Genomic DNA, 25080 nt, shown 5'->3' with positions numbered 1-25080 from the left:
GGATAGATAGACTGGGCAAACTCATGAATAACTTCAGCTGCCATAGTAACAAACTTAGTCTTTATCCTGTGGGTAAGACAAAAGTTTGATGGAATGAGTTGACACAGTTGGATTTGTGTTGACCTAATAGTAACCTGATTCAGTCTCCTGTCTTCAGTAAAGACTTTATGGTCCATCCATAACTAGTCTTTTTTTTCCCCTATGCTCTAAGCTTAATCATCTACAATAAATTGGCAGCTTCTGAGGGTATTAAAGTCCATCTTTGTTTCCTATCTCTAAAGCAAATAAAATCATGACTACAATTTTACTTCAAGTTTGGTTGTATTCTCTTCCATACATAGAATGGTGTCCTATGGAGAACATGTCAGTGAATCTAGAGGTACCTATTCAAATCTTCTATCTTATGACTTCCATACTCAGAACCTCATGTGGTACAGCAATGCATGTTGCTGCAGTGCCTAAATGCCCCATTGCTGATGGATGCATATTCCTTGTTTCCCACTCCCATCTGGAGAGCCCAAATGTATGCTGATGCCATGCAAATTCACATGAGTGTTTCTGAGTGGAATAGATTTTCCTGATGATGTGCAATTAGACAAGGGTAGCTGACACTGCTACAACATAAACTATTTCTTATAGAAATTCAGCATCTCAGAGTCTGGCTTTTGGACATGAGGGACCATATTTACCCTTTTGCTTAACAATTAGACAGGCAGACAAAATAACATTAAACAGTTTTCAGACATTGAAAAATAGACAATGCAAGAGAATGATCCATGAGGGAATAACAACAAATGAGGTGAGCCCTCTGCCTGGAGAGAGTTTCCAGGGCACAGCACAATGAGGGTGAACCCAAACAGAGCCCAGCAATCTCCTTGAGTTGAAGAAATAGAGTTTAGACTCTGGGTAGGCCATAGTATCTGGAACCTGTGATTTGTAGGGCAGAGTCCTAGAGAGAATTGTACAGCCACAGAGAAAGAGCTCTTGCAAATCCAGTGAGAGGCCCTGTCAAGTCTTCAACTAAGTACTAATATGCACATGTATGTGAGGAAAGTATTAATGGTAAGGTAAATACCACCAAAAAGAAACAGACAGAACAATCCCTAGACCACACACAGGGTCAGGAATAGTGTATGTTCCCACCATCAAAAGTGGAAAGACCTCCTAATAAATGGGTACTGGGTAGAATCACCAGAAGGAACAGAAGTTGGACAAAATTAGTCTAGACTATAGGCTGCTCAGGAGATAACAAAGCTTTAAAAATAAGACTTGAAAGTATAAAATTGATTCCAAGCATCTGAACTATGTGTCAGCATAAAATTCAATACTTATTACAAGAATGCAATAAAATCCCAAAACCAACATGTAAAACTCACAATGTTAATAAAAATTAATGTGTTCAAAAAATCAGGAGAATCATTACCCATAATCAAGAAAAAAATCAATCCAGAAAAACAGATCCAGAAAAAGAACATACACACACTACTATATATAAGATAGATTACCAACAAGGACCTACTGTATAGCACAGGGAATTCTACTCAATATTCTGGGATAACCTGTATGAGAAAAGAATCTAAAAAAGAATGAATATATGTATATGTATAACTGAATCACTCTGCTGCACACCTGAAACTAACACAACATTGTGAATCAACTATATTAAAATAAAATTTAAATTAAAAAAAGAAATGATAGTACTAGCAAGCAAAGACATTAAGATAGCCCTTATACATATTCTCCATATGTTCTAGAAGGTAAAGAAGAGTGTGAGCATGATGAGGAGAGAGATGGAATGTTAAAAAAAAAACATAAATGGAACTTCTATAGATAAATACAATAGCTGAAATGGTAAGTACACTGGATGAGATTAACAGCACATTAGACACTGGAGAAGAAATATTGGAGAACATTAATACATAGCGATAGAAACTATCCAAAATAAAACATGCAAATACAATGACTGAACAAAATGAACAGAGCTTCAGTGAACTATGGGACAATATCAAGTGATCTGACATATGTGTACAGTTAACCCTTAAACAACGTGGGGACTGGGGCACCAACCCTCCACACAGTCAAAAATCCATGTGTAACTTTAGTCTGTCCTCTATATCTGTGGTTCTGCATCTGCAGATTCAAACGACCATGGATGGTGTAGTACATATTTGTTGAAAAAAAACCACATATAAGTGTACCTGCACAGTTTAAATCATGTTGTTCAAGGGTAAACTGTAATTAGAATCCTAGAAAAGTAAGGGACAGAAAAAAATATTCAAAGAAATAGTGGCTGAACACTTTCAAACTGTGATGAAAACTATAAACCTACAAAGTCAGGAGGCTTGACAAAACCAAGAAGAAGAAACGTGAATAAAAGCACACCAAGGCACATCATAATCAAATTGCTGAAAACCAGTGATGAAGAGAAAATGCTAAAAACAGTCAGAGGAAATAAGTCACAGAGAGGGGGCTTCCCTGGTGGCACAGTGGTTAAGAATCCGCCTGCCAATGCAGGGGACACAGGTTCAAGCCCTGGTCCGGGAAGATCCCACATGCCGTGGAGCAGCTAAGCCTGTGTGCCACAACAACAGGCACCACTGCAATGAGAAGACTGCACACCACAACGAAGAGTAGCCCCTGCTCATTGCAACTAGAGAAAGCCTGCATGCAGCAATGAAGACCCAATGCAGCCAAAAAATAAATTTAATTAATTAATTTTAAAATAAAGTCACAGAGGAAAAAAATAAAATGATAGCAGATATCATTAGAAACAATGCGAGCCAGAAGATAGTTAGGGACATCTTTAAAGTACTGGGTGTGGGGGGATGGGGACAATCTGTCCACTTGACATTCTACACCAAGGAAAAATATCCTTTTAAAATGAAGGCAAAATAAAGACTGTTTTAGACATACAAAGCAGGAACAATTTCTCATTAGCAGGCCAGGAAAAATAAATGTTAAAAGAAGTATTTTAGGCAGAAAAAGATTATATCAGAGAGATATTTGGGGCCACAAGAAGGGATAAAAATTCCAGAAATGGTTAAGTATGGAGTAATTTTCTTCATTTTTAATCTCTGAAAAAGATAACTGATTATCTAAACTGGAAAGCAAAAAATAATGACAGTTTATTATGGGGTATATTATATATGTAGAAGTGAAATGGATGACAACCATAGCACAAAGGCTAGGAGGGGGAAGATGGAAATATACTATTGCAAGTTTCTTATAATATAAGTAAAATGGTGTAAGATTATTTGAAGGTAGACCATGATAAGTTAAAGTTGTATTTTGTAAGCTGAAGGGCATCGCCAATAAAACAAAGCAAAGCTAATAAACCAATAGTGGAGATAAAAAGGAAACATAAAAAATACTCAATTAGGGGCCTCCCTGGTGGCGCAGTGGTTGAGAGTCCGCCTGCCGATGCAGGGGATACGGGTTCGTGCCCCAGTCTGGGAGGATCCCATATGCCACGGAGGGGCTGGGCCCGTGGGCCATGGCCGCTGAGCCTGCGCGTCCGGAGCCTGTGCCCCGTGGCGGGAGAGGCCACAGCGGTGAGAGGCCCGCGTACCGCAAAAAAAAAAAAAAAAAAAAAAACTCAATTAATCCAAAAGAAAGTAGGAAAGAAAAGAAAATAATGAATAAAAGCCAGATGGACAAATAGAAAACAATAGCAGAATGGTAGATTTAAACCCAACCATATCAATAATTATATTAAAAGCAAATGGGAAGAACATGACAACTAAGAAATTTTAAGATTGAATAAAAAGCAACACCCAACTTTAAGCTGAACTCAAGGAATCCACTTTAAAGACAAAGATAAAAAGTAAAGGATTGAAGGTATACCATACTAACTATAATCAAACACAATCGATGTGTCATTCCATTTATATGACAATATAGGAAAGTAAAACATAGTGACAGAAAGTAAATCAGCGGTTGCATGTGTCCAGTAAATCAGCGGTTGCATGTGTCCAGTAAATCAGCGGTTGCATGTGTAGGCAAAGGTATGGCTACAAATGGCACATGGAAACTTTTTGGAGTGATGGAAATCTTCTGTACCTCAATAGTGATGGTAGCTATAGAACTGTACTTATCTGTCAAAATTCAGCAAATATTGTACTTAAAATTGGTGAATTGTGTTGTTTGTAATTTATACCTTAATAAAGATGATGAAAGGAAGGGGGACTGAGTGAGAGAGAGAAAGAAGTGGGGAGGAATAAAGAGGAGAAGAAAAGGAACAGGGAAGAGGGAAGGGAAGAAAAGAAACTAACCATTTGTTTTCAAAAACGACAGTCACTTTAGGAAGAGTAGTTTCCACTGGCCCTTTACTCCATTATATAAGACATTTTAGCTCTTTTTTCTGATCCTTATTTTCTACCCACATCTGCAGTCTGATGGTCTTACCTTCCACCTCAAGAAATTTATTGACTGTTGTACTAAACAAAGATAACTGTATCCTGAAGATAAATCCTGGCACCAGCGAGTGCTGTGAAACTTTCACCTAATTAAATGAGGAATGCCTCAGAAGTAACTGTCCTTCCCACATGCTATCTATGACAACGACCTCTGCCCTTCCTGACCTCACTTGCTCCATCTCTAGCCACATCTTCTCTTTGTTGTTGAAAGCCCCACCCAACCCTCTGCACTGCTTTTACTCTTCAGCATCACAGTTCCCTTTCTTCAATTAGGAAGACCATTTCTATATCCTCCCCCGTCTCTCACCAGTAGGGAAAGTTGAATACACATGAAAGTGTTACTAGTGGGCCCTTGGGTACACAAAGGACCAAAGTAAGGCATGTAAACTTCAGACAGTAGATATATTTTATACAAGGACAATTAGACTGCATATGAGATAGACTCTAAGACTCTGGGGAAAGAGTTGGGATAATCAGATGGTGGAGATGTGATAAACTGATAAAACAGGGCTAAGGGTGGCATCAGTTGGAAAGAAGACATGAAACGCCAAGCAAAACCATATATAAACAGATCTGAGTGTACTTACAACCACTTAAACCCATGCTAACAGGAGATTAAGTATAAGATATCTTACCTACTGACTGGGAGAAAATATTTGCAAACGATGTGGCCAACAAGGACTTAATCTCCAAAATGGGCAAACAGCTCATACAACTCAATAACAGCAACAACAAGAACAAAAAAAAACCAAACAACCCAATCAAAAAATGGACAGAAGACCTGAATAGACACTTCTATTCCAAAGAAGACATACAAGATGGTCAATAGGCACATGAAAAGATGCTCAATATTGCTAATTATTAGAGAAATGCAAATCAAAACTACAATGAGATATCACTTCACACCAGTCAGAATGGCATCATTTAAAAGCCTACAAATAACAAATGCTGGAGAGGGTGTGGAGAAAAGGGAACCCTCCTACACTGTTGGTGGGAACATAAATTGGTGCAACCACTATGGAAACAGAATGGAGGTTCCTCAAAAAACTAAAAATAGAGTTGCCATATGATCCAGCAATCCCACTCCTGGGCATATATCTGGACAAAACTCTAATCTGGAAAGATACATATACCCCAATGTTCATACCAGCATTATTTACAATAGCCAAGACATGGAAGCAACCTAAATGTCCATTGACAGATGAATGGATAAAGAAGACATGGTATATATATACAATGGAATACTACTCAGCCATAAAAAGAATGAAATAATGCCATTTGCAGCAACATGGATGGACCTAGAGATTATCATACTAAGTGAAGTAAGTCAGACAGAGAAAGACAAATATCGTATGACATAACTTATATGTGGAATATGAAATATGATACAAATGAACTTATTTACAAAACAGAAACAGATCACAGACATAGAAAGCAAACTTATGGTTACCAAAGGGGAAAGGGGAGGGGAGAGGGATAAATTAGGTCTTTGGGATTAGCAGATACAAACTGCTATATATAAAATAGATAAGCAACAAGCTCCTACTGTATAGCACAGGGAACTATATTCAATATCCTGTAATAAATGATAATGGAAAATAATATATAAAAGAAGATATCGATATAGCTATATAATTGAATCACTTTGCTGTATATCAGAAACTAACACAACACTGTAAATCAACTGTACTTCAATAAAAAATTTAAAAATTTAAAAAAATGTCTTGTCATACATCACAGAGAAGATATAACCCATCTTCATATTCTGAGATGACTTTCTGGTCAAAGGTGATTCACTTATCTGATTATATTTAAATAATAATTATTTAGATACTCTGGAAAATTAACTTGCTAAACTTTAAATAATGTACTAGTAACATTTCTTGTTCACTTTAGATCACCATGGATCAAAGCCTTTATAATTACATAGACATAGAAGTGGATATATGTGAATCTTTCCAAATAATGAAGGCTTTCTATAGAAAGGCGTATATATCTTCATAGAGAACTTATGTTCCCCCAGACTTGAGAGTGATGAAAAAGTTGTTCTCAGAAACTATCCAGATATTTTCACAGCTTTTACATCTCCAGGTGCTTCTTACCCTGACCACACATTCCCTGTGGAGAGGATGGATGATTCTGTAGCTCCGGGCCAAGAATATACCTATGAGTGGAATATCAGTGAGGACAGTGGGCCCACCCACGATGACCCTCCATGCCTCACATATATCTATTACTCCTATGAAAATCTGGTATACGACTTCAACTCTGGACTGATTGGACCTCTGCTTATTTGTAAGAAAGGTAAAAAAAAAAAAAATCAAAACAGCAAAGATGTTGGATTGGTAAAGATACTATAGTGGAATGAGGCTTGGAAGTGTCTTGGTATCTTTTCGTAAATCAAGCAGAGAAGGGTGCAGAAACCAGATCATCGTTTGACACTGATATTTGAGGATTTGCAGTCTTCCTGCAATCTTCAACCCCTCCTTCATCTCTGTCCTGGGAGTCTCTCCCAAGTAAATCTCTGTCTGAGAGTATGTTCTGCTGCCATGCCCATATGATCCGTAACATTTACCTCAAGGCCAAGTCTTTTTGAAAGTATACAGCAGTCCGTACTCTGCTGAGAGTACTTGGAAAGAACTTTGAGTAATGTATCTGAGGTTTGGGTCGGTAATTTGGTCTATAAACACACAAAACTCCAGGTTCCTTTCTTGTAAACAAGCTGAACACTTTGAGTGGTAGGTTTCAAACACACTCAACTGACTTTATAAGAAATTTCAATGGCTGAGCTTCTTAGGAGCAAGCTTGGACTTTTATTTTACCCCAAACAAATTCATCCCATCTTTCATTAAAACAAACAACCACAACAAACTGCACTGTGGGAGATAATGTGATGGATTCACCATCTGTCTATACATACATGCATACCATACCTACATACATTCCTAATTCATTTATTCGCTATACAAATACATATTTTCATTGCCTGGTATAGAAGATACTGTGATGACACTGAAAAAATTTTAAAATTATAAAAGTCTCTTCTTTCATTTTACTATCAGGTGCATTTTTTACTCATGAGAGTGGATTAATCTTGACCCTCTCAACCAATTCTCTAGTGTCCCATTACATGTACTAGCAAGATGGCTATATTAAACTTGGAGTGTGATGCGTTTACCAAATGAGCTACGGTACCTATGCATTAACTTATTTTCTTTAACATAAATTTATTTATTTATTTATTTATTTATGGCTGTGTTGGGTCTTTGTTGCTGTGCACAGGCTTTTTCTAGTTGGTGGCGAGTGGGGGCTACTCTTCATTGTGGTGCACAGGCTCTAGAGTGCAGGCTCAGTAGCTGTGGTGCACGGTCTTAGTTGCTCCACGACATGTGGGATCTTCCCGGACCAGGGCTTGAACCCGTGTCCCCTGCATCAGCAGGTGGATTCTTAATCACTGCACCACCAGGGATGTCCCTGCATTGACTTACTGACAGTGGAAGAAATGGATACTTTTACTAAAGCCTTGACAGTCACCAAATGTTTTCTCTCTGTGCCAGATCAAAGTTACTTTTAAAGCTCCATTCCTCAAGGCTATCAGGTGCCAGAAAAAACAAGGTGGCACCAGGATTTTAATAAGCCTTCAATCATTATTACTTGATAGATGCTATTTTTATAAGAACACTTTACAGTTGACATCATTATGATTGGCTGCTTATCTTAAACTCTGTTATCTAGGAATAGCTAATGAGAGCCTTCTATCTGGGATGCTATTAAAAGTATGTCTTTTTTCACAGGCACCCTAACTGAGGATGGGATACAGAAGATGTTTGACAAGCAACATGTACTGATGTTTGCTGTGTTTGATGAAAGTAAAAGCTGGAACCAGACCTCATCCCTAATGTACACAGTCAATGGCTATGTGAATGGGACAATGCCAGGTAACACGTGGGCTGTGTACTATTCAAAAATAGTTGAAGCATTGATCCCATTGTTTTCCTAAAGGCACTAGGGTAGTTGACCATACTCACTATTTTTTAACTCCTAATCTGAAAGGTAACGTAATCTAGTTCAGTGGTTCTCAAGATTTAATCTTTTTTTTTCTTTTTTTTTAACTAGCAAGCACAACAGACAAATTAGAAGCTACCTAAGAGAAGGAGTGTGCAGTCTTATTACATGTAGTGCTCTGAGCAGGTTTCACTTCGGCCTACATCTTCACTTTGGCCTACATCTCCAGGATATCAGCTTAGTCTCCTTCAGTGAGTTGTGTGGTCCCTGCTGCATGGTGACCATGTTTTCTTCCAGAGAGGAAGCCCTACAAAACAGAGTTCAAGGCCAGTCCTCAGCAGGAAGGGTCAGCAGGAAGAATGAAATGAAGACACTTACAGTGAAGATGAACAGGAGATTAGGAGAAATATCCAACATACAAAAATACTACTAGCATTTCAAAAGATGATGGATGAGTAATATTCAATGGCATATGATATGTTTTTCTCTTTTCATTTACATGTAGACTCTTGTGAAAAAGCAAAATCATAACAATTGTTAAGAGAAAAAAAAAACTGATCCCCACCTAAACCACTTCTACTTCTCTCTGATAGAAATGACCTAGAACCAAAGATCCTGTGGGGGAAAAATGGGAAAAATGAAAATACTACTTTATTAAATAAACTACGCTTCAAAATACTAAGTTTCTCAGAGGCTGTTTTCTATATCTGAAAATCACAAATGGCTTCTCTTACTAAAAATAAAACTTGTCAAGAGTTGAGGTCTGGACATTGCTTTTAAATTGTATTCAGTTTCATTTGATTCTATCTTCCCACCTGGGTCATTACAAATATACTAAGATGACCCTGGGTTTTGATTCAGAGTTTAAAAACTTAGTTAACTGAGTTAGCACATCTGAGTTCACACCTTGCTCACTTCTCTACCTTAGTGTGGCTTTTAGCAGTTAGTTGTCTCAACGTGCTTTCGTAAAAAATGGGTTAATCATCTATCCTGGTGCAGAGGGTGTTTAAGAAGTTTTTTTACAGATAACATAGCATGTCTAGTACTACAGGCCTTAGAGGGGAGTGGTCAAAAGAGAAATTGTATCTGTGTCCTGGCAAAGTAAACCATCTGTCTAAATATAAGAAGGAGAAGCCAAAATAACCCATATGAAAAAATAAAAGTTAATAACTCTATCAGGACATAGAATTTATGAATTTATAGTTGAAAAAGACAGAGTAGCTGGGGTAGAAAGTAGCTGGTAGTAGAAACTGAGAAAAGTTAATGCTTGTAAAACAGCCTTATGGGGCAGTATAAATTGAATAAATATAATAAATGCTAATACAGATGTATGAAATGCTCAACCCAATATAAGCATTGATTGGAGGCAGACAAATTCTTCCACCAAAGCCTCCTACCTTCCAGCTTCTTGTTCTCACCTGTGATACTAGGAATTGGTCTTGTTACAATGGTCTAAACAAGACAAGCCCTTAGCCCCTCTTTGGGTAAGGGACTGATTCATGGCCCCACGATCTAGTATCAAGTGATTATAGATCTGAAATTTAAAACCCAAGCCAAGGATAGAAGCCAGAGGTTGGAATCTCCCATAGAGCAAATCAGCATTTTCTGAGTCACTGTGGGAGCAAGAAGGAGCCAAACAGCTTTTGTACTCAGTTCTCATTACTCCATCCATGAAACGCTCCCAGTGACCCAGTATACTGAGGATTTATCCACTGCATTTTAAGGAGATCCTATAACCCACACATAACTCACTGCCTTGTCATTAAAACAATCAACCAGTGGGCAAAGAAACAGTATAAAATCCTTAAAGCATCTTCAAATCTTCTTCCTGTTAGGATCAAGCCCTTTTAGGATTAGAGGCTTAGGCCCTTAAACTCAGCCCTGTTGGAGGTTCTGGCAACTCGCTCCAGCTAAGTCCAGATTGGTACTAGAGTGACCAACTACTCAGGCCTGCCCAGGACTTTCTCAGTTCTAAAAATCCTGAAAATCCTGCCTCCTGGGAAACCCCTCAGTCCTCAGTAAACCAGGATGGTTGGTCACCTACTTTCTTCTCTCCTTGGTCTTAGCAATCCCTGTGTTTCTAAACTAATGTCCACCCTCTCTGGGCTCTGTAGTACCACTTATTGCAATGAGTTGTGACTGCTTGTTTGCCCACCACTCGGATGTCTGCTTTTCTAGGGCAGGAATGAAAATGGGACTGTCTATACCCCCAGAACCTTGCACAATGCCTGATGCAAAGCAGGTGCTCAATACGTATCTGGTGAGTGAATTTCTTATCACAGACTGCTGACTGCCTGTTTTGGCCCCCATCTCTCTCTCTCTCAGATATAACAGTTTGTGCCCATGACCACATCAGTTGGCATCTGATTGGAATGAGCTCTGGGCCAGAACTGTTCTCCATTCATTTCAACGGCCAGGTCCTGGAGCAGAACCATCATAAGATCTCAGCCATCACTCTCGTCAGTGCTACATCCACAACTGCAAACATGACTGTGAGCCTAGAGGGAAAGTGGGTCATATCTTCGCTCATCCCAAAACATTTTCAAGGCAAGAAATTCTTTCAACAGTCTTGCTTACAAATGTAGGATCCTTTCGTCCTAGGCACTAAATCCATCATTTTCCTTTGCTCTTGCAAGCCAACCACACTCCAGACATACATTCCTTTGTCCTTGAGAACAGAATTCAGATACTTTGCTCTTAGACTTATAGCTCATTAGTTGGGGATGGAGGAAGTAGAGAAATTGACAAAGATTTTTTAAAGTGATGCAAAAGCTGAAGAGGTCTCTACTTCCTTAAAAGGAGAAAGGAGGAAGGAAACAAAAACATACATAGAGATATTCTTTCTTGAGCTATTTAATATGCAGCTAAAGGAAAAGAACTAAGTGTTGGAACCCGTCAAACTTCTGTAAATTTATAGAAGCACCAAATTACAGAAAGTGTAAAAGTTTTAACATGAAAATATTGTCTTTCATAACAAGATGAGCACAGAGCCTGGCCCAAAGAGGAACCCAGTGGATGTGTGTTGAATAGAAAAAACACTGTATCTAACAAGCTGAGGAGTGAGCTTTAAAGAACATCAGTGAATTCTAGTGGGGGAAAAAATCAGCCTAGGTTGTTATATGGTATCAGGTAAACAAAATACCTGATGGTCTATTACACATTGTTGCTTTAAAACAGTTAGGAGGAGGGTTCCTGTAAATATAAGTAAATATCACTACAGGAAATCATTGTGTTACCAAAATAATGTGTATAAAAGCAAGAAATATAAAAAGGAGACACTTTATGGGATTATTTCATTTTTTGTTCACACTAAGCAGTCAAAATTATATTTGAAGTAATGAAATTGTCACAATATCCCTGGAAGATAGAGCCCCAAATACTAATGAAACAACAGCAAAACTAACATTATTGAGGTTAAGTGCTTTCTGTATTATCTTATTTAATTTTAAGAACAATTTCATATAGTACATACTAGTAATATCTTCATTTTACAAACAAAAGGAAGAGGTTATAGGAAATATGAGAAGTCAACATGACCTAAGTCATAGGGTTTTAAGGATCTGGAAATTTCAAGAAATTTTCCTCCCCAGTAAGAAACAAAGGATAGCTTTCCAAGTTTTTCCCCTAACCCATCCTCTCTTTCCCTCGCTTTTTATTCTTGCTCCTTCTGCTGTGTATTAAAAGAACTTCAAGCCAAAATGTTCAAAAGTTGCCTGAGCATTACTTTCATTGTTATTATTGAAAACTTCCACAAATTTATTTAAAAGATGTATATTTTATCAGCCTTTATTTCTTCTCTCAAATTCTTTCATTGTCTTTATGTCCTAACTCAGCTGGGATGCAGGCTTACATAGACATTAAAAACTGTGCAAAGAAAACCAGGAATCCTAAGAAACTAACTCGAGACCAGAGGCGGCACGTTAAGAGATGGGAATACTTCATTGCTGCAGAGGAAGTCATTTGGGACTATGCACCTATAATACCAGCAAACATGGACAAGTGAGTTTGAGGGGTTCTTACTACTGTGCAGATTCAAGACATTTTCCATAGGGTCCTAGATGCATGGGGTGAAATGTCATGAGTTGACAGCTTTCATGGTAATGCAATGTATTGGATTTCATTCAGGTTTTCTTTTCCAAAACAATCTGAAATTACTCCAAATTCACCAAGGGAACTCAGAAAAAAAATAATAATAGTAGTAGTAACAACAGCAATAATAATAGCAGCTACCACTTCTTGAATGCTTCCTATTGCCAAGCACTGTGTTAAACCTTTCTAAGAGCTTTGCTTTAACGCCACAAGTTAGAAACAGCTTTTACTTATTTTGTAAATTAGGAAATGGGAGAGTGGGATTAAGAAAACTGGAAATTCAAATAGCTCTTAAACACTTGAAAAATACTCAAGCTCACTCACAGTAAGAGAAATATGTAAATTAAACTTCTCTCAAATACTATTTTTCACCTATCAGACTCACAAGTTTAGATGACATAATGTATTGGCAAGGCTGCGGGAAACAAGCTCTATCATGTATTGCTGGTGGAAGAGCAAATTGGAAAGTCCATTCTAGAGGATAATTCAGCAATGTGTATTAAAATTATAAATGCATATATTTTTTGATCCAGCAATCTCACTCTGGGAATTTACTATATAGATATACTTGTTTACAGGTGAAATGGTATGTGTACAGGATGTTCACTGTTGCACTGTTGTAGCAAAAGATTGGAAACAACCCATAATATCCATCAATAGGAAATTAATAAGTTATGGTACATCCATACAATGGAACACTATGCATCTGTTTTAAAGAGGATGCAAAAACTCTCTATATACTAATATAAAAAGTTCTCCAAGAGATATTTTTAAATTAAAAAGTCAAGGGAGCAAGAAGGTAGAATAGCAGATTCCCCCAATTGTATTCCCCCACAGCAATGATAATTTGGCAGCCATCCACAAACAGAAGTGCCTTTGTGAGAGCTTTGGGATCAAAGTAGGAACTTGCAAAATTCCACTGGAAGTCAAGACCAAGGAGGACTGTTTTGAGAAGGCAAGTCCATGCTCAAATGGTTGGTTCACTAACTGTAATTCAGTTACAAACCTGGAAATAGCCTCCTCCCCTTATGGACTCAGCTACATCCCCACTTAACCTTGGTCCTGCCACCAGCACCATTTGATAAGGAACCCAGGAGGAGTCACGCCTGTCCATGACCCTGGAGGCTGACCTGCAGACCTCAGTTTGACAGTGGATCTTGAAGCAGCCCTGTAACTAATTCCACCCTTCTCCCAGCCATGATCCAGGAGTAGTCTTGCCTGCCCAGGAACCTGCTGGGAGTCACATCTACTCATGCCCCTGGTGGCTGGCCTGCAGACCTTGGTCCCACTACAGATCTTGAAATGGCCCTGTTACCTAGTTCCATACCTCAAAACTGTAGTTCAGGAGCAGTTCTGCCCACTCAGGTATCCACCCAGGGACCCACTGGGAGCCCTCCAAAGGACCTGATGGGAGCCACACCCATCTACACACTTGATAACAGGCCTACCATTTGCAAACCCAATTGTGGACCTTGAAGTAGACTGTTATCCCAGTGCCAGCTCTACTGACCAAGAGCCTGAAGGCAGTTCCATTTTCCCAGGGACCAGACAGGGTCTATGCCCACCTGAGCCCCTGGTAAAAGGCCTTCCAACACAGATGCTGCTGCAGGCCCAGCAGCAACCAAATGACCTGGTTCCAACCTCACTCAACGGTGATCCCAGAGGCAATTCCATCAGCCTGCAGACTTGACAAGAGGTTTTTACCTGCCAAAACCTGTCTGTAAAGATTGGAAGGGGGTGTTTGCACCTTCAAATGCACAAACACCAACACAAAGCTACACAAATCACAAAGAATCAGGCAATATGACACCACCAAAAGAAACTAATAAAGCTCCAGTAACCAGTGTGAAAGAAATAGAGATCTATAAATTGCCTGACAAAGAATTTAAAATAATCATCTTAAAGAAGCTCAGTGAGGTACAAGATAACACAGATAGGTAATCAAATGAAATCAGGAAAACAATAAATGAACAAAATAAGAAATTTAATAAAGAAAGAGAAACCATAAAAAAATAACCAAACAGAAATCCTAGAGCTGAAGAATGCAATAACAGAACTGCAAATATTCAATAGAAAGCTTCAATAGCAGACTTATCACTTTAGCTTTAAGGATACCTATAGATTAATGGATACATGTATATGTATGGCTGAGTCGATTTGCTGTGCACCTGAAGCTATTGCAATATTGTTAATCAGCTATGCTCCAACATAAAATAAAAAGTTATAATAAAAAGTGAAGGGATAAAAAAGACAAGGTCACTATATAATGATAGAGGGGTCAATTAATCAAGATACTATAACAATTATAAATATATATGCACCCAAGAGTAGAGAACCTAAATATATGAAGCAAATATTAACAGACCTACAGGGAAACATAGACAGCAATACAATAATAGTAGGGGACTTTAATACCACACTTTAATCAATGGATAAATGATCCAGACATAAAATCAATATGGAAGCAGTGGAATTGAATAACACTGTAGAACAAGTGTACCTAACAGACATATAAAGAACATTACATACAAATAAAGAACATTCCGTTGAACAACAGCAGAATACATATTCTTCTCAAGTGCACATGGAATATTCTCTAGGATTCTTCATAACATATTAGTCCACAAAACAAGTTTTAACAATTTCAGAATATTAAAATAATATCAAGTATCTTTTCTCATCATAATGGTATGAAACTACAAATCAGTAACAAAAGAAAACTGAAAAAAATCACAAATATGTGGATTAAATAATAGTCTCCTGAACAACAAATGAATCAAAGAAGAAATCAAATAGGAAATCAAAATATATCTTGAGACAAATGAAAACAGAAATACAACATACTAAAATTTATAAAATATAGCAAAAGCAGTTGTAAGAGGGAAGTCTATAGTAATAAATGCCTACATTTAAAACAGAAGAAAGAGAGCCTCATGCACCAGAGAGCACACAGCAGAAGCAAGAAGAACTACAATCCTGCAGCCTGTGGAACAAAAAACACATTCACAGAAAGATAGACAAAATGAAAAGGCAGAGGACTATGTACCAGATGAAGGAACAAGATAAAAGCCTAGAAAAACAACCAACTGAAGTGGAGATAGGCAACCTTCCAGAAAAAGAGTTCAGAATAATGATAGTGAAGATGATCCAGGACCTCAGAAAAAGAATGGAGGCAAAGATCGAGAAGGTGCAAGAAATGTTTAACAAAGACCTAGAAGAATTAAAGAACATACACCTAGAAGAATTAAAGAACAAAGAAACAGAGATGAACAATACAATAACTGAAATGAAAAACACACCAGAGGAATCATTAGTAGAATAACTGAGGCAGAAGAATGGATAAGTGACCTGGAAGACAGAATGGTGGAATTCACTGCTGCAGAACAGAATAAAGAAAAAAGAATGAAAAGAAATGAAGACAGCCTAAGAGACCTCTGGGTCAACATTAAACATAACAACATTCGCATTATAGGGGTCCCAGAAGGAGAAGAGAGAGAGAAAGGACCCAAGAAAATATTTGAAGAGATTACAGTCGAAAACTTCCCTAACATGGGAAAGGAAATAGACACCTAAGTCCAGGAAGTGCAGAGAGTCCCATCAGGATAAACCCAAGGAGAAACATGCCAAGACACATAGTAATCAAATTGACAAAAATTAAAGACAAAGAAAAATTATTGAAAGCAACAAGGGAAAGATGACAAATAAAATACAAGGGAACTCCCATAAGGTTAACAGCTGATTTCTCAGCAGAAACTCTACAAGCCAGAAGGGAGTGGCATAATATATTTAAAGTGATGAAAGGAAAGAACCTACAACCAAGATTACTCTACCCAGCAAGGATATCATTCAGATTCGACGGAGAAATCAAAAGCTTTACAGACAAGGAAAAGCTAATAGAAATCAGCACCACCAAACCAGCTCTACAACAAATGCTAAAGGAACTTCTCTAAGTGGGAAACACAAGAAAACAAAAAGACTTACAAAAACAAGCCCAAAACAATTAAGAAAATGGTAATAGGAACATACATATCGATAATTACCTTACATGTGAATGGATTAAATGCCGTAACCAAAAGACACAGGCTCACTGAATGAATACAAAAACAAGACCCATATATATGCTGTCTAAAAGAGACCCACTTCAGACCTATGGACACATACAGACTGAACGTGAAGGGATGGAAAAAGATATTCCATGCAAATGGAAATCAAAAGAAACCTGGAGTAGCAATACTCACATCAGATAAAATAGACTTTAAAATAAAGAATGTTACAAGAGACAAGAAAGGATACTACATAATGATCATGGGATCAATCCAAGAAGAAGATATAACAATTATAAATACATATTCAACCAACACAGGAATACTTCAATACATAAGGCAAATGCTAATAGCTATAAAAGAGGAAATTGACAGTAACACAATAATATTGGGGGACTTTAACACCTCACTTACACCAATGGACAGATCATCCAGACAGAAAATTAATAAGGAAATATGACCTTTAAATGACACAACAGACCAGATAGATTTAATTGATATTTATAGGACATTCTACCCGAAAACAGCAGATTACACTTTCTTCTCAAGTGCACATGGAACACTGTCTAGGATAGATAGATCTTGGGTCACATCTTGGGTCACAAATCAAGCCCTGGTAAATTTAAGAAAACTGAAATCATATCAAGCATATTTGCCGACCACAATGCTATGAGATTAGAAATAAATTACAGGGAAAAAAACATAAAAAACACAAACACATGGAGGCTAATCAAACGTTACTAAATAACCAAGAGATCACTGAAGAAATCAAAAAATACCTAGAGACAAATGACAATGAAAACATGATGATCCAAAACCTGTGGGATGCAGCAAAAGCAGTTCTAAGAGGGAAGTTTAGAGCAATACAGTCCTACCTCAAGAAACAAGTAAAATCTCAAATAAACAATCTAACCTTACACCGAAAGGAACTAGAGAAAAGAGGACAAACAAAACCCAAAGTTAGTAGAAGGAAAGAAATCATAAATATCTGAGCAGAAATAAATGAAATAGAAACAAAGAGAACAACAGCAAAGGTCAATAAAACTAGAAGCTGGTTCTTTGAGAAGATAAACAAAATTGATAAAGGTTTAGCCAGACCAATCAAGAAAAAGAAGGAGAGGACTCAATTCAATAAAATTAGAAGTAAAAAAGGAGAAGTTAAAAGGACACCACAGAAATAGAAAGCATCATATGAGACTACTACAAGCAGCTCTATGCCAATAAAATGGACAACCTGGAAGAAATGGACAAATTCTTAGAAAGGTATAACCTTCCAAGACTGAACCAGGAAAAAATAGAAAATATGAACAGACCAATCACAAATAATGAACTTGAAACTGTCATTAAAACTCTTCATCCAGAACCAGATGGCTTCACAGGTGAATCCTATGAAACATTTAGAGAGGAGCTAACACCCATCCTTCTCAAACTCTTCCAAAAAATGGCAGAGGAAGGAACACTCCCAAACTCATTCTGTAAGGCCACCATCACCTTGATACCCAAACCAGACAAATATTCTACAAAAAAAGAAAATTACAGACCAATATCACTGAAGAATATAGATGCAGAAATCCTCAACAAAATACCACCAAACAGAATCCAAGAACACATTAAAAGGATCATACACAATGATCAAGTGGGATTTATCCCAGGGATGCAAGGTTCTTCAATATATGCAAATCAATCAATATGATACACATATTAACAAATTGAAGAATAAAAACCATATGATCATCTCAATAGATGCAGAAAAAGCTTTTGACAAAATTCAACACCCATTTCCGATAAAAACTCTCCGGAAAGTGGGCATAGAGGGAACCTACCTCAACATAATAAAGGCCATATATGACAAACCCACAGCAAACATCATTCTCAATGATGAAAAACTGAAAGCATTTCCTCTAAGATTAGGAAAAAGACAAGGATGTCCACTCTTGCCACTATTATTCAACATAGTTTTGGAAGTCCTAGCCATGGCAATCAGAGAAGAAAAAGAAATAAAAGGAATACAAATTGGAAAAGAAGACGTAAAACTGTCACTGTTTGCAGATGACATCGTACTATACATAGGTAATCCTAAAAAGGCCACCAGAAAACTACTAGAGCTAATCAATGAATATAGTAAAGTTGCACAATACCAAAAAAATGCACAGAAATCTCTTGCATTCCTATACACTAACAATGAAAGATCAGAAAGAGAAATTGAGGAAATAATCCCATTCACCATTGCAAGCATAAAATACCTAGGCATCTGCCTACCTAAGGATGTAAAAGACCTGTACTCAGAAAACTATAAAACACTGATGAAAGAAATCAAAGATGACACAAACTGATCGAGAGATATACCACGTTCATGGATTGGAAGAATCAGTATTGTAAAACTGACTATGCTACCCAAAGCAATCTACAGATTCAATGCAACCCCTATCAAATTACCAATGGCATTTTTTTTTTTACAGAACTAGAACAAAAAATCTTAAAATTTGTATGGAGACACAAAAGAGCCCGAATAGCCAAAGCAGTCTAGAGGGAAAAAAACAGAGCTGGAGGAATCACACTCCCTGACTTCAGACTATACTACAAAGCTACAGTAATCAAGACAATATGGTATTGGCCCAAAAACAGAAATATAGATCAATGGAACAGGATAGAAAGGCCAGAGATAAACCCGTGCACCTATAGTCAACCAATCTATGTCAAATGAGGCAAGGATACAGAACGGAGAAAAGACAGTCTCTTCAATAAGTGGTGTTGGGAAAAATGCACAGCCCTTGTAAAAGAACGAAATTAGAACACTCCCTGACACCGTATACAAAAATACACTCAAAATGGATTAGAGACCTAAATGTAAGACCGGACACTATAAAACTCTTAGAAGAAAACATAAGAAGAACACTCTTTGACATAAATCACAGTAAGATCTTTTTTGACCCACCTCCTGGAGTAATGGAAATAAAAACAAAAATAAACAAATAGGGCCTAATGAAACTTAAAAGTTTTTGCACAGCAAAGGAAACTACAAACAAGACGAAAAGACAACACTCAGAATGGGAGAAAATATTTGCATATTTTTCAAATATTTGAATCAATGGACAAAGCATTAATCTCCAAAATATATAAACACCTCATGCAGCTCAATATCAAAAAAACAAACAACCCAATCCAAAAATGGGCAGAAGACCTAAATAGACATTTCTTCAAAGAAGACATACAGATGGCCAAGAAGCACATGAAAAGCTGCTCAACATCACTAATTATGAGAGAAATGCAAATCAAAACTACAATGAGGTATCACTTCACACCAGTTAGAATGGGCATCATCAGAAAATCTACAAACCACAAATGCTGGAGAGGGTGTGGAGAAAAGGGAACCCTCTTGCACTGTTGGTGGGAATGTAAATTGATACAGCCACTATGGAGAACGGCATGAAGGTTCCTTAAAAAACTAAAAATAGAATTACCATAAGACCCAGCAATCCCATTATTGGGCATATACCCTGAGAAAACCATAATTCAACCAGACGCCTGCACCCCAATGTTCATTGCAGCACTATTTACAATAACCAGGTCATGGAAGCAACCTAAATGCCCATCAACAGATGAATGGATAAAGAAGATGTGGTACATATATACAATGGAGTATACTCAAGCCATAAAAAGGAATGAAATTGGGTCATTTGTAGAGACATGGATGGACCTAGACACTGTCATACAGAGTGAAGTAAGTCAGAAGGAGAAAAGCAAATATCGTATATTAATGCATATATGTGGAATCTAGAAAAATGGTACAGATGAACCGGTTTGCAAGGCAGAAGTAGAGACACAGATGTAGAGAACATACATATGGACACCACGGCAGGGAAGCAGTGGTGGGGTGGGGGCGGAGATTGGGATTTACATATATACACTAATACATATAAAATAGATAAATAATAAGAACCTGCTCTATAAAAAATAAATAAAATAAAATTCAAAATAAAGAAATAAATGTAAAAAAAGCACCTTGTATTTAGTTCACATTCAATAATTAATAAAGTTTATTTTATAATCTGAAAAGACAAAAATAAAAACACTTAAAAAACAAGAAAGAAAGAAAGAAAGAAAGGGAGAAAGGGAGGGAGGGAGGGTGGGAGAGGGAGTAAGAAAGAAAGAAAGAAAGAAAGAAAGGAAGGAAGAAAGAGAAAGAAAGAAAAGGAAGGGAGGGAGGGAGGGAGGAAGGAAGGAAGGAAGGGAGAAGGAAAGAAAGAAGAAAGGAAGAAAGAGAGAAAGAAAGAAAGAAAGAAAGAAAGAAAGGAAGGAAGAAAGAAAGAATCTTAACTTTATACCTCAAGTAACTAGCAAACTAAGCCCAAAGGTAGCTGAAAGAAGTAAATAAAAATTAGAGAAAAAATAAATGGTGTATAGAAAGACAACAGAAAAGATAAACATAACCAAGAGCTAGTCTTTTGAAATGATAAACAAAATTGACAAACCTTTAGCTAAGCAACGAAGAGAGAGGACTCAAATAAATAAGATTATAACTAAAAGAGGAGACATTACATCTGATACCACAGAAGTGCAAAGGATCATAAGACCCTACTATGAACAATTATATGCCAACAAATTGGATAAGTAGAAGAAAGGAAAAAGTTCCTAGAAACATATATCCTACCACGACTGAATCAAAAAGAAATAGAAAATCTGAACAGATGAATAACAAGTAAGAAGACTGAATCAGTAATCCAAAACCTCCAAACATAGAAGCCCAGGACCAGATGACTTCACAGGTATATTGCACACTAATCCTCAAACTCTTCCCAAATATTAAAGAGTAGGGAACACTTCCAAACTTATTTTATAAGCTTAGCATTATTCTCATACCAAAGCTGGATAAGAACAATACAAGAAAAAAATTACAGGCCAATATCCCTAATGAACATAGATGTCAAAAACATTATCAAAAGATTAGTAAACTGAATTCAACAGCACATTAAAATTATCATAAATGATGATTGAGTGAGATTTATTCCTGTGATTCAAGGATGGTTCAACATATGCAAGTCAATAAATGAGAAGTACCACATTAAAAATGAATAATAAAAATATCGCTATCTCAATAGAAGCAAAAAACAGGCATTTAACAAAATTCAACATCCTTTCATTATAAAAAACTCTCAACAAGTTATGTATAGAATGAATGTGCTTCAACACAATAAAGGTCATATATGACAAACCCAAAGCTAACATAATACTCAGTGGTGAAAATCTGAGAGCTTTTCCTCTAAGATCAGGAACAAGACAAGGATGCCCATTCTTGTCACTTTTATTCAGCATAATACTGGAAATTCTAGCCAGAGCAATCAGGCAAGGAAAAAAAATAGGCATCCTAATCAGAAAGGAAGAAGTAAAATCATCTCTATTTGCAGATAATGTGATATTATATATAGAAAAACACTTGAGACTCCACCAAAAATCTATTAGAATAAAGAAATTCAGTAGTTGCAGGATAGAAAATGAACATAATAAAAATCAGTTGAATTTATATACACTAACAATGAACAATCCAAATAGAAATTAAGAAAATACTTCCATTTACAATAGAATTTTTTTTAAAGAATAAAATACTTAGGAAATTTAACCAAGGTGGTGAAAGATCTACACACTGAAAACTATAAGACAGCAATGAAAGAAACTGAAGAAGATACAATCAAATACAAAGATGTCCTGTGTTTATGGATTAGAAGAATTAACTTTGTTAAAATGCCCACATTACCCAAAGTGATCTACAGATTCAATGCAACCCCTATTAAATTCCAATGGCATTTTTCAAAGAAATAGAAAATAAAGAAACAATTCTAAAATTCAGATGAAACCACAGAAGACCTTAAATATCCAAAGCAATCTTGAGCAAGAAGAGCAAAGCTTGAGGCATCACACTTCCTGATTTCAAACTATATTACAAAGCTATAGTAATTGAACAGTATAATAATGGCATAAAAACAGACACATATACCAAATAAACAGAAGTAAGGGCCCAGAAATGAACCCATGCATATATGGTCAACTAATCTTTGACAAAGGCACTAAGAATACACAATGAGGAAAGGACAGTCTCTTCAATAAATGATGGTGGAAAAACTGGATATCCATATGCAAAAAAGTAAAATTAGACCCTTAACTTACAGCATAGACAAAAATTAACTCAAAATAAATTAAAAACTTAAATGTAATACCTGAAACCATAAAACATTGGTCTTGGCAATGATTTTTTTGGGTATGACACCAAAAGCATAAGTAACAAAAGGAAAAATAAACAAGTGGGGCTACATCAAGCTGAAAAACTTCTGCACAGCAAAAGAAACAATCAACAAAATAAAAATATAACCTACAGAATGGGAGAAAATATTTGCAAACCATATATCTGATAAGAGGTTAATATCCAAAATATAAAAGGAACTCATGTAACTCAATGGCAAAACAAACAAACAAACAAAAATAGCCTAATTAAAAAAATGGGCAAAGTATCTAAATTGACATCTTTCTAAAGAAAACGTACAGGGACTTCCCTGGTGGTGTAGTGGTTAAGAATCTGCCTGCCCGCCCTCCGGGGACCTACACGCAGAGGCAGGGCCAAATCCAAAGCTGAGACCCAGGAGCTGTGAGAACAAAGAAGAGAAAGGGAAACCTCTCCCAGCAGCCTCAGAAGCAGCGGATTAAAGATCCACAATCAACTTGATGTACGCTGCATCTGTGGAATACATGAATGGACAACAAATCATCCCAAATTGAGGAGCCAGGAGTCAGTGCTGTGCCTCTGAGGTGGGAGAGCCAACTTCAGGACACTGGTCCACAAGAGACCTCCCAGCTCCACATAATATCAAACGGCGAAAATCTTCCAGAGATCTCCATCTCAACACCAGCACCCAGCTTCACTCAACGACCAGCAAGCTACAGTGCTGGACACCCTATGCCAAACAACTAGCAAGACAGGAACACAACGCCACCCATTAGCAGAGAGGTGGCCTAAAATCATAAAAAGTCCGCAGACACCCCAAAACACACCACCAGACGTGGACCTGCCCACCAGAAAGACAAGATCCAGCCTCACCCACCAGAACACAGGCACTAGTCCCCTCCACCAGGAAGCCTACACAACCCACTAAACCAACCTTAGCCACTGGGGACAGACACCAAAAACAACGGGAACTACGAACCTGCAGCCTGCAAAAAGGAGACCCCAATCACAGTAACGTAAGCAAAATGAGAAGACAGAAAAACACACAGCAGGAGAAGGAGCAAGATAAAAACCCACCAGACCTAACAAATGAAGAGGTAATAGGCAGTCTACCTGAAAAAGAATTCAGAATAATGATGGTAAAGATGATCCAAGATTCTATTTCCCAGATCCAAAATCTTGGAAATAGAATAGACAAAATGCAAGAAACAGTTAACAAGGACCTAGAAGAACTAAAGATGAATCAAGCATCGATTAAAAACACAATAAATGAAATAAAAAATACTCTAGATGGGATCAATAGCAGAATAACTGAGGCAGAAGAACGGATAAGTGAGGTGGAAGATAAAATAGTGGAAATAACTGCTGCAGAGCAAAATAAAGAAAAAAGAATGAAAAGAACAGAGGACAGTCTCAGAGACATCTGGGACAACATTAAACGCACCAACATTCGAATTATAGGGGTTCCAGAAGAAGAAGAGAAAAAGAAAGGGACTGAGAAAATATTTGAAGAGATTATAGTTGAAAACTTCCCTAATATGGGAAAGGAAATAGTTAATCAAGTCCAGGAGGCACAGAGAGTCCCATACAGAATAAATCCAAGGAGAAATACGCCAAGACACATATTAATCAAACTCTCAAAAATTAAACACAAAGAAATCATATTAAAAGCAGCAAGGCAAAAACAACAAATAACACACAAGGGAATCCCCATCAGGATAACAGCTGATCTCTCAGCAGAAACTCTACAAGCCAGAAGGGAGTGGCAGGACATAATTAAAGTGATGAAGGAGAAAAACCTGCAACCAAGATTACTCTACCCAGCAAGGATCTCATTCAGATTTGACGGAGAAATTAAAACGTTTACAGACAAGCAAAAGCTGAGAGAGTTCAGCACCACCAAACCAGCTTTACAACAAATGCTAAAGGAACTTCTCTAGGCAAGAAACACAACAGAAGGAAAAGACCTACAATAACGAACCCAAAACAATTAAGAAAATGGGAAGAGGAACATACATATCGATAATTACCTTAAATGTAAATGGACTAAATGCTCCCACCAAAAGACACAGATTGGCTGAATGGATACAAAAACAAGACCCATATATATGCTGTCTACAAGAGACCCACTTCAGACCTAGAGACACATACAGACTGAAAGTAAGGGGATGGAAAAAGATATTCCATGCAAATGGAAACCAAAAGAAAGCTGGAGTAGCAATTCTCATATCAGACAAAATAGACTTTAAAATAAAGACTACTAGAAGAGACAAAGAAGGACACTACATAATGATCAAGGGATTGATCCAAGAAG

At 37.2% G+C, this 25080-nt stretch overlaps 1 protein-coding gene across 2 annotated transcripts in view; it reads left to right on the top strand.

Annotated features, from left to right (window-relative positions):
• Nucleotides 1–25080, top strand: part of F5 (coagulation factor V) — an 89895-nt gene that overhangs the window by 26588 nt on the left and 38227 nt on the right. The window contains exons 4-7 of one of the 2 annotated variants that reach the window (XM_081224617.1): nt 6492–6719; nt 8210–8353; nt 10746–10967; nt 12254–12419. In XM_081224617.1, coding sequence (XP_081080743.1) covers nt 6492–6719; nt 8210–8353; nt 10746–10967; nt 12254–12419 — 760 coding nt within the window. The remainder of the gene's footprint in view (nt 1–6491; nt 6720–8209; nt 8354–10745; nt 10968–12253; nt 12420–25080) is intronic. The other variant, XM_081224618.1, reaches the window with a different exon arrangement.

Source organism: Mesoplodon bidens, assembly GCF_964165515.1.
Source record: "Mesoplodon bidens genome assembly, chromosome: 2".
NCBI classification, from domain to species: Eukaryota; Metazoa; Chordata; class Mammalia; order Artiodactyla; family Ziphiidae; genus Mesoplodon; species Mesoplodon bidens.
The sequence above is the reverse complement of the archived record's forward strand: the minus strand, read 5'-3'. Positions and strand labels throughout refer to the sequence as shown.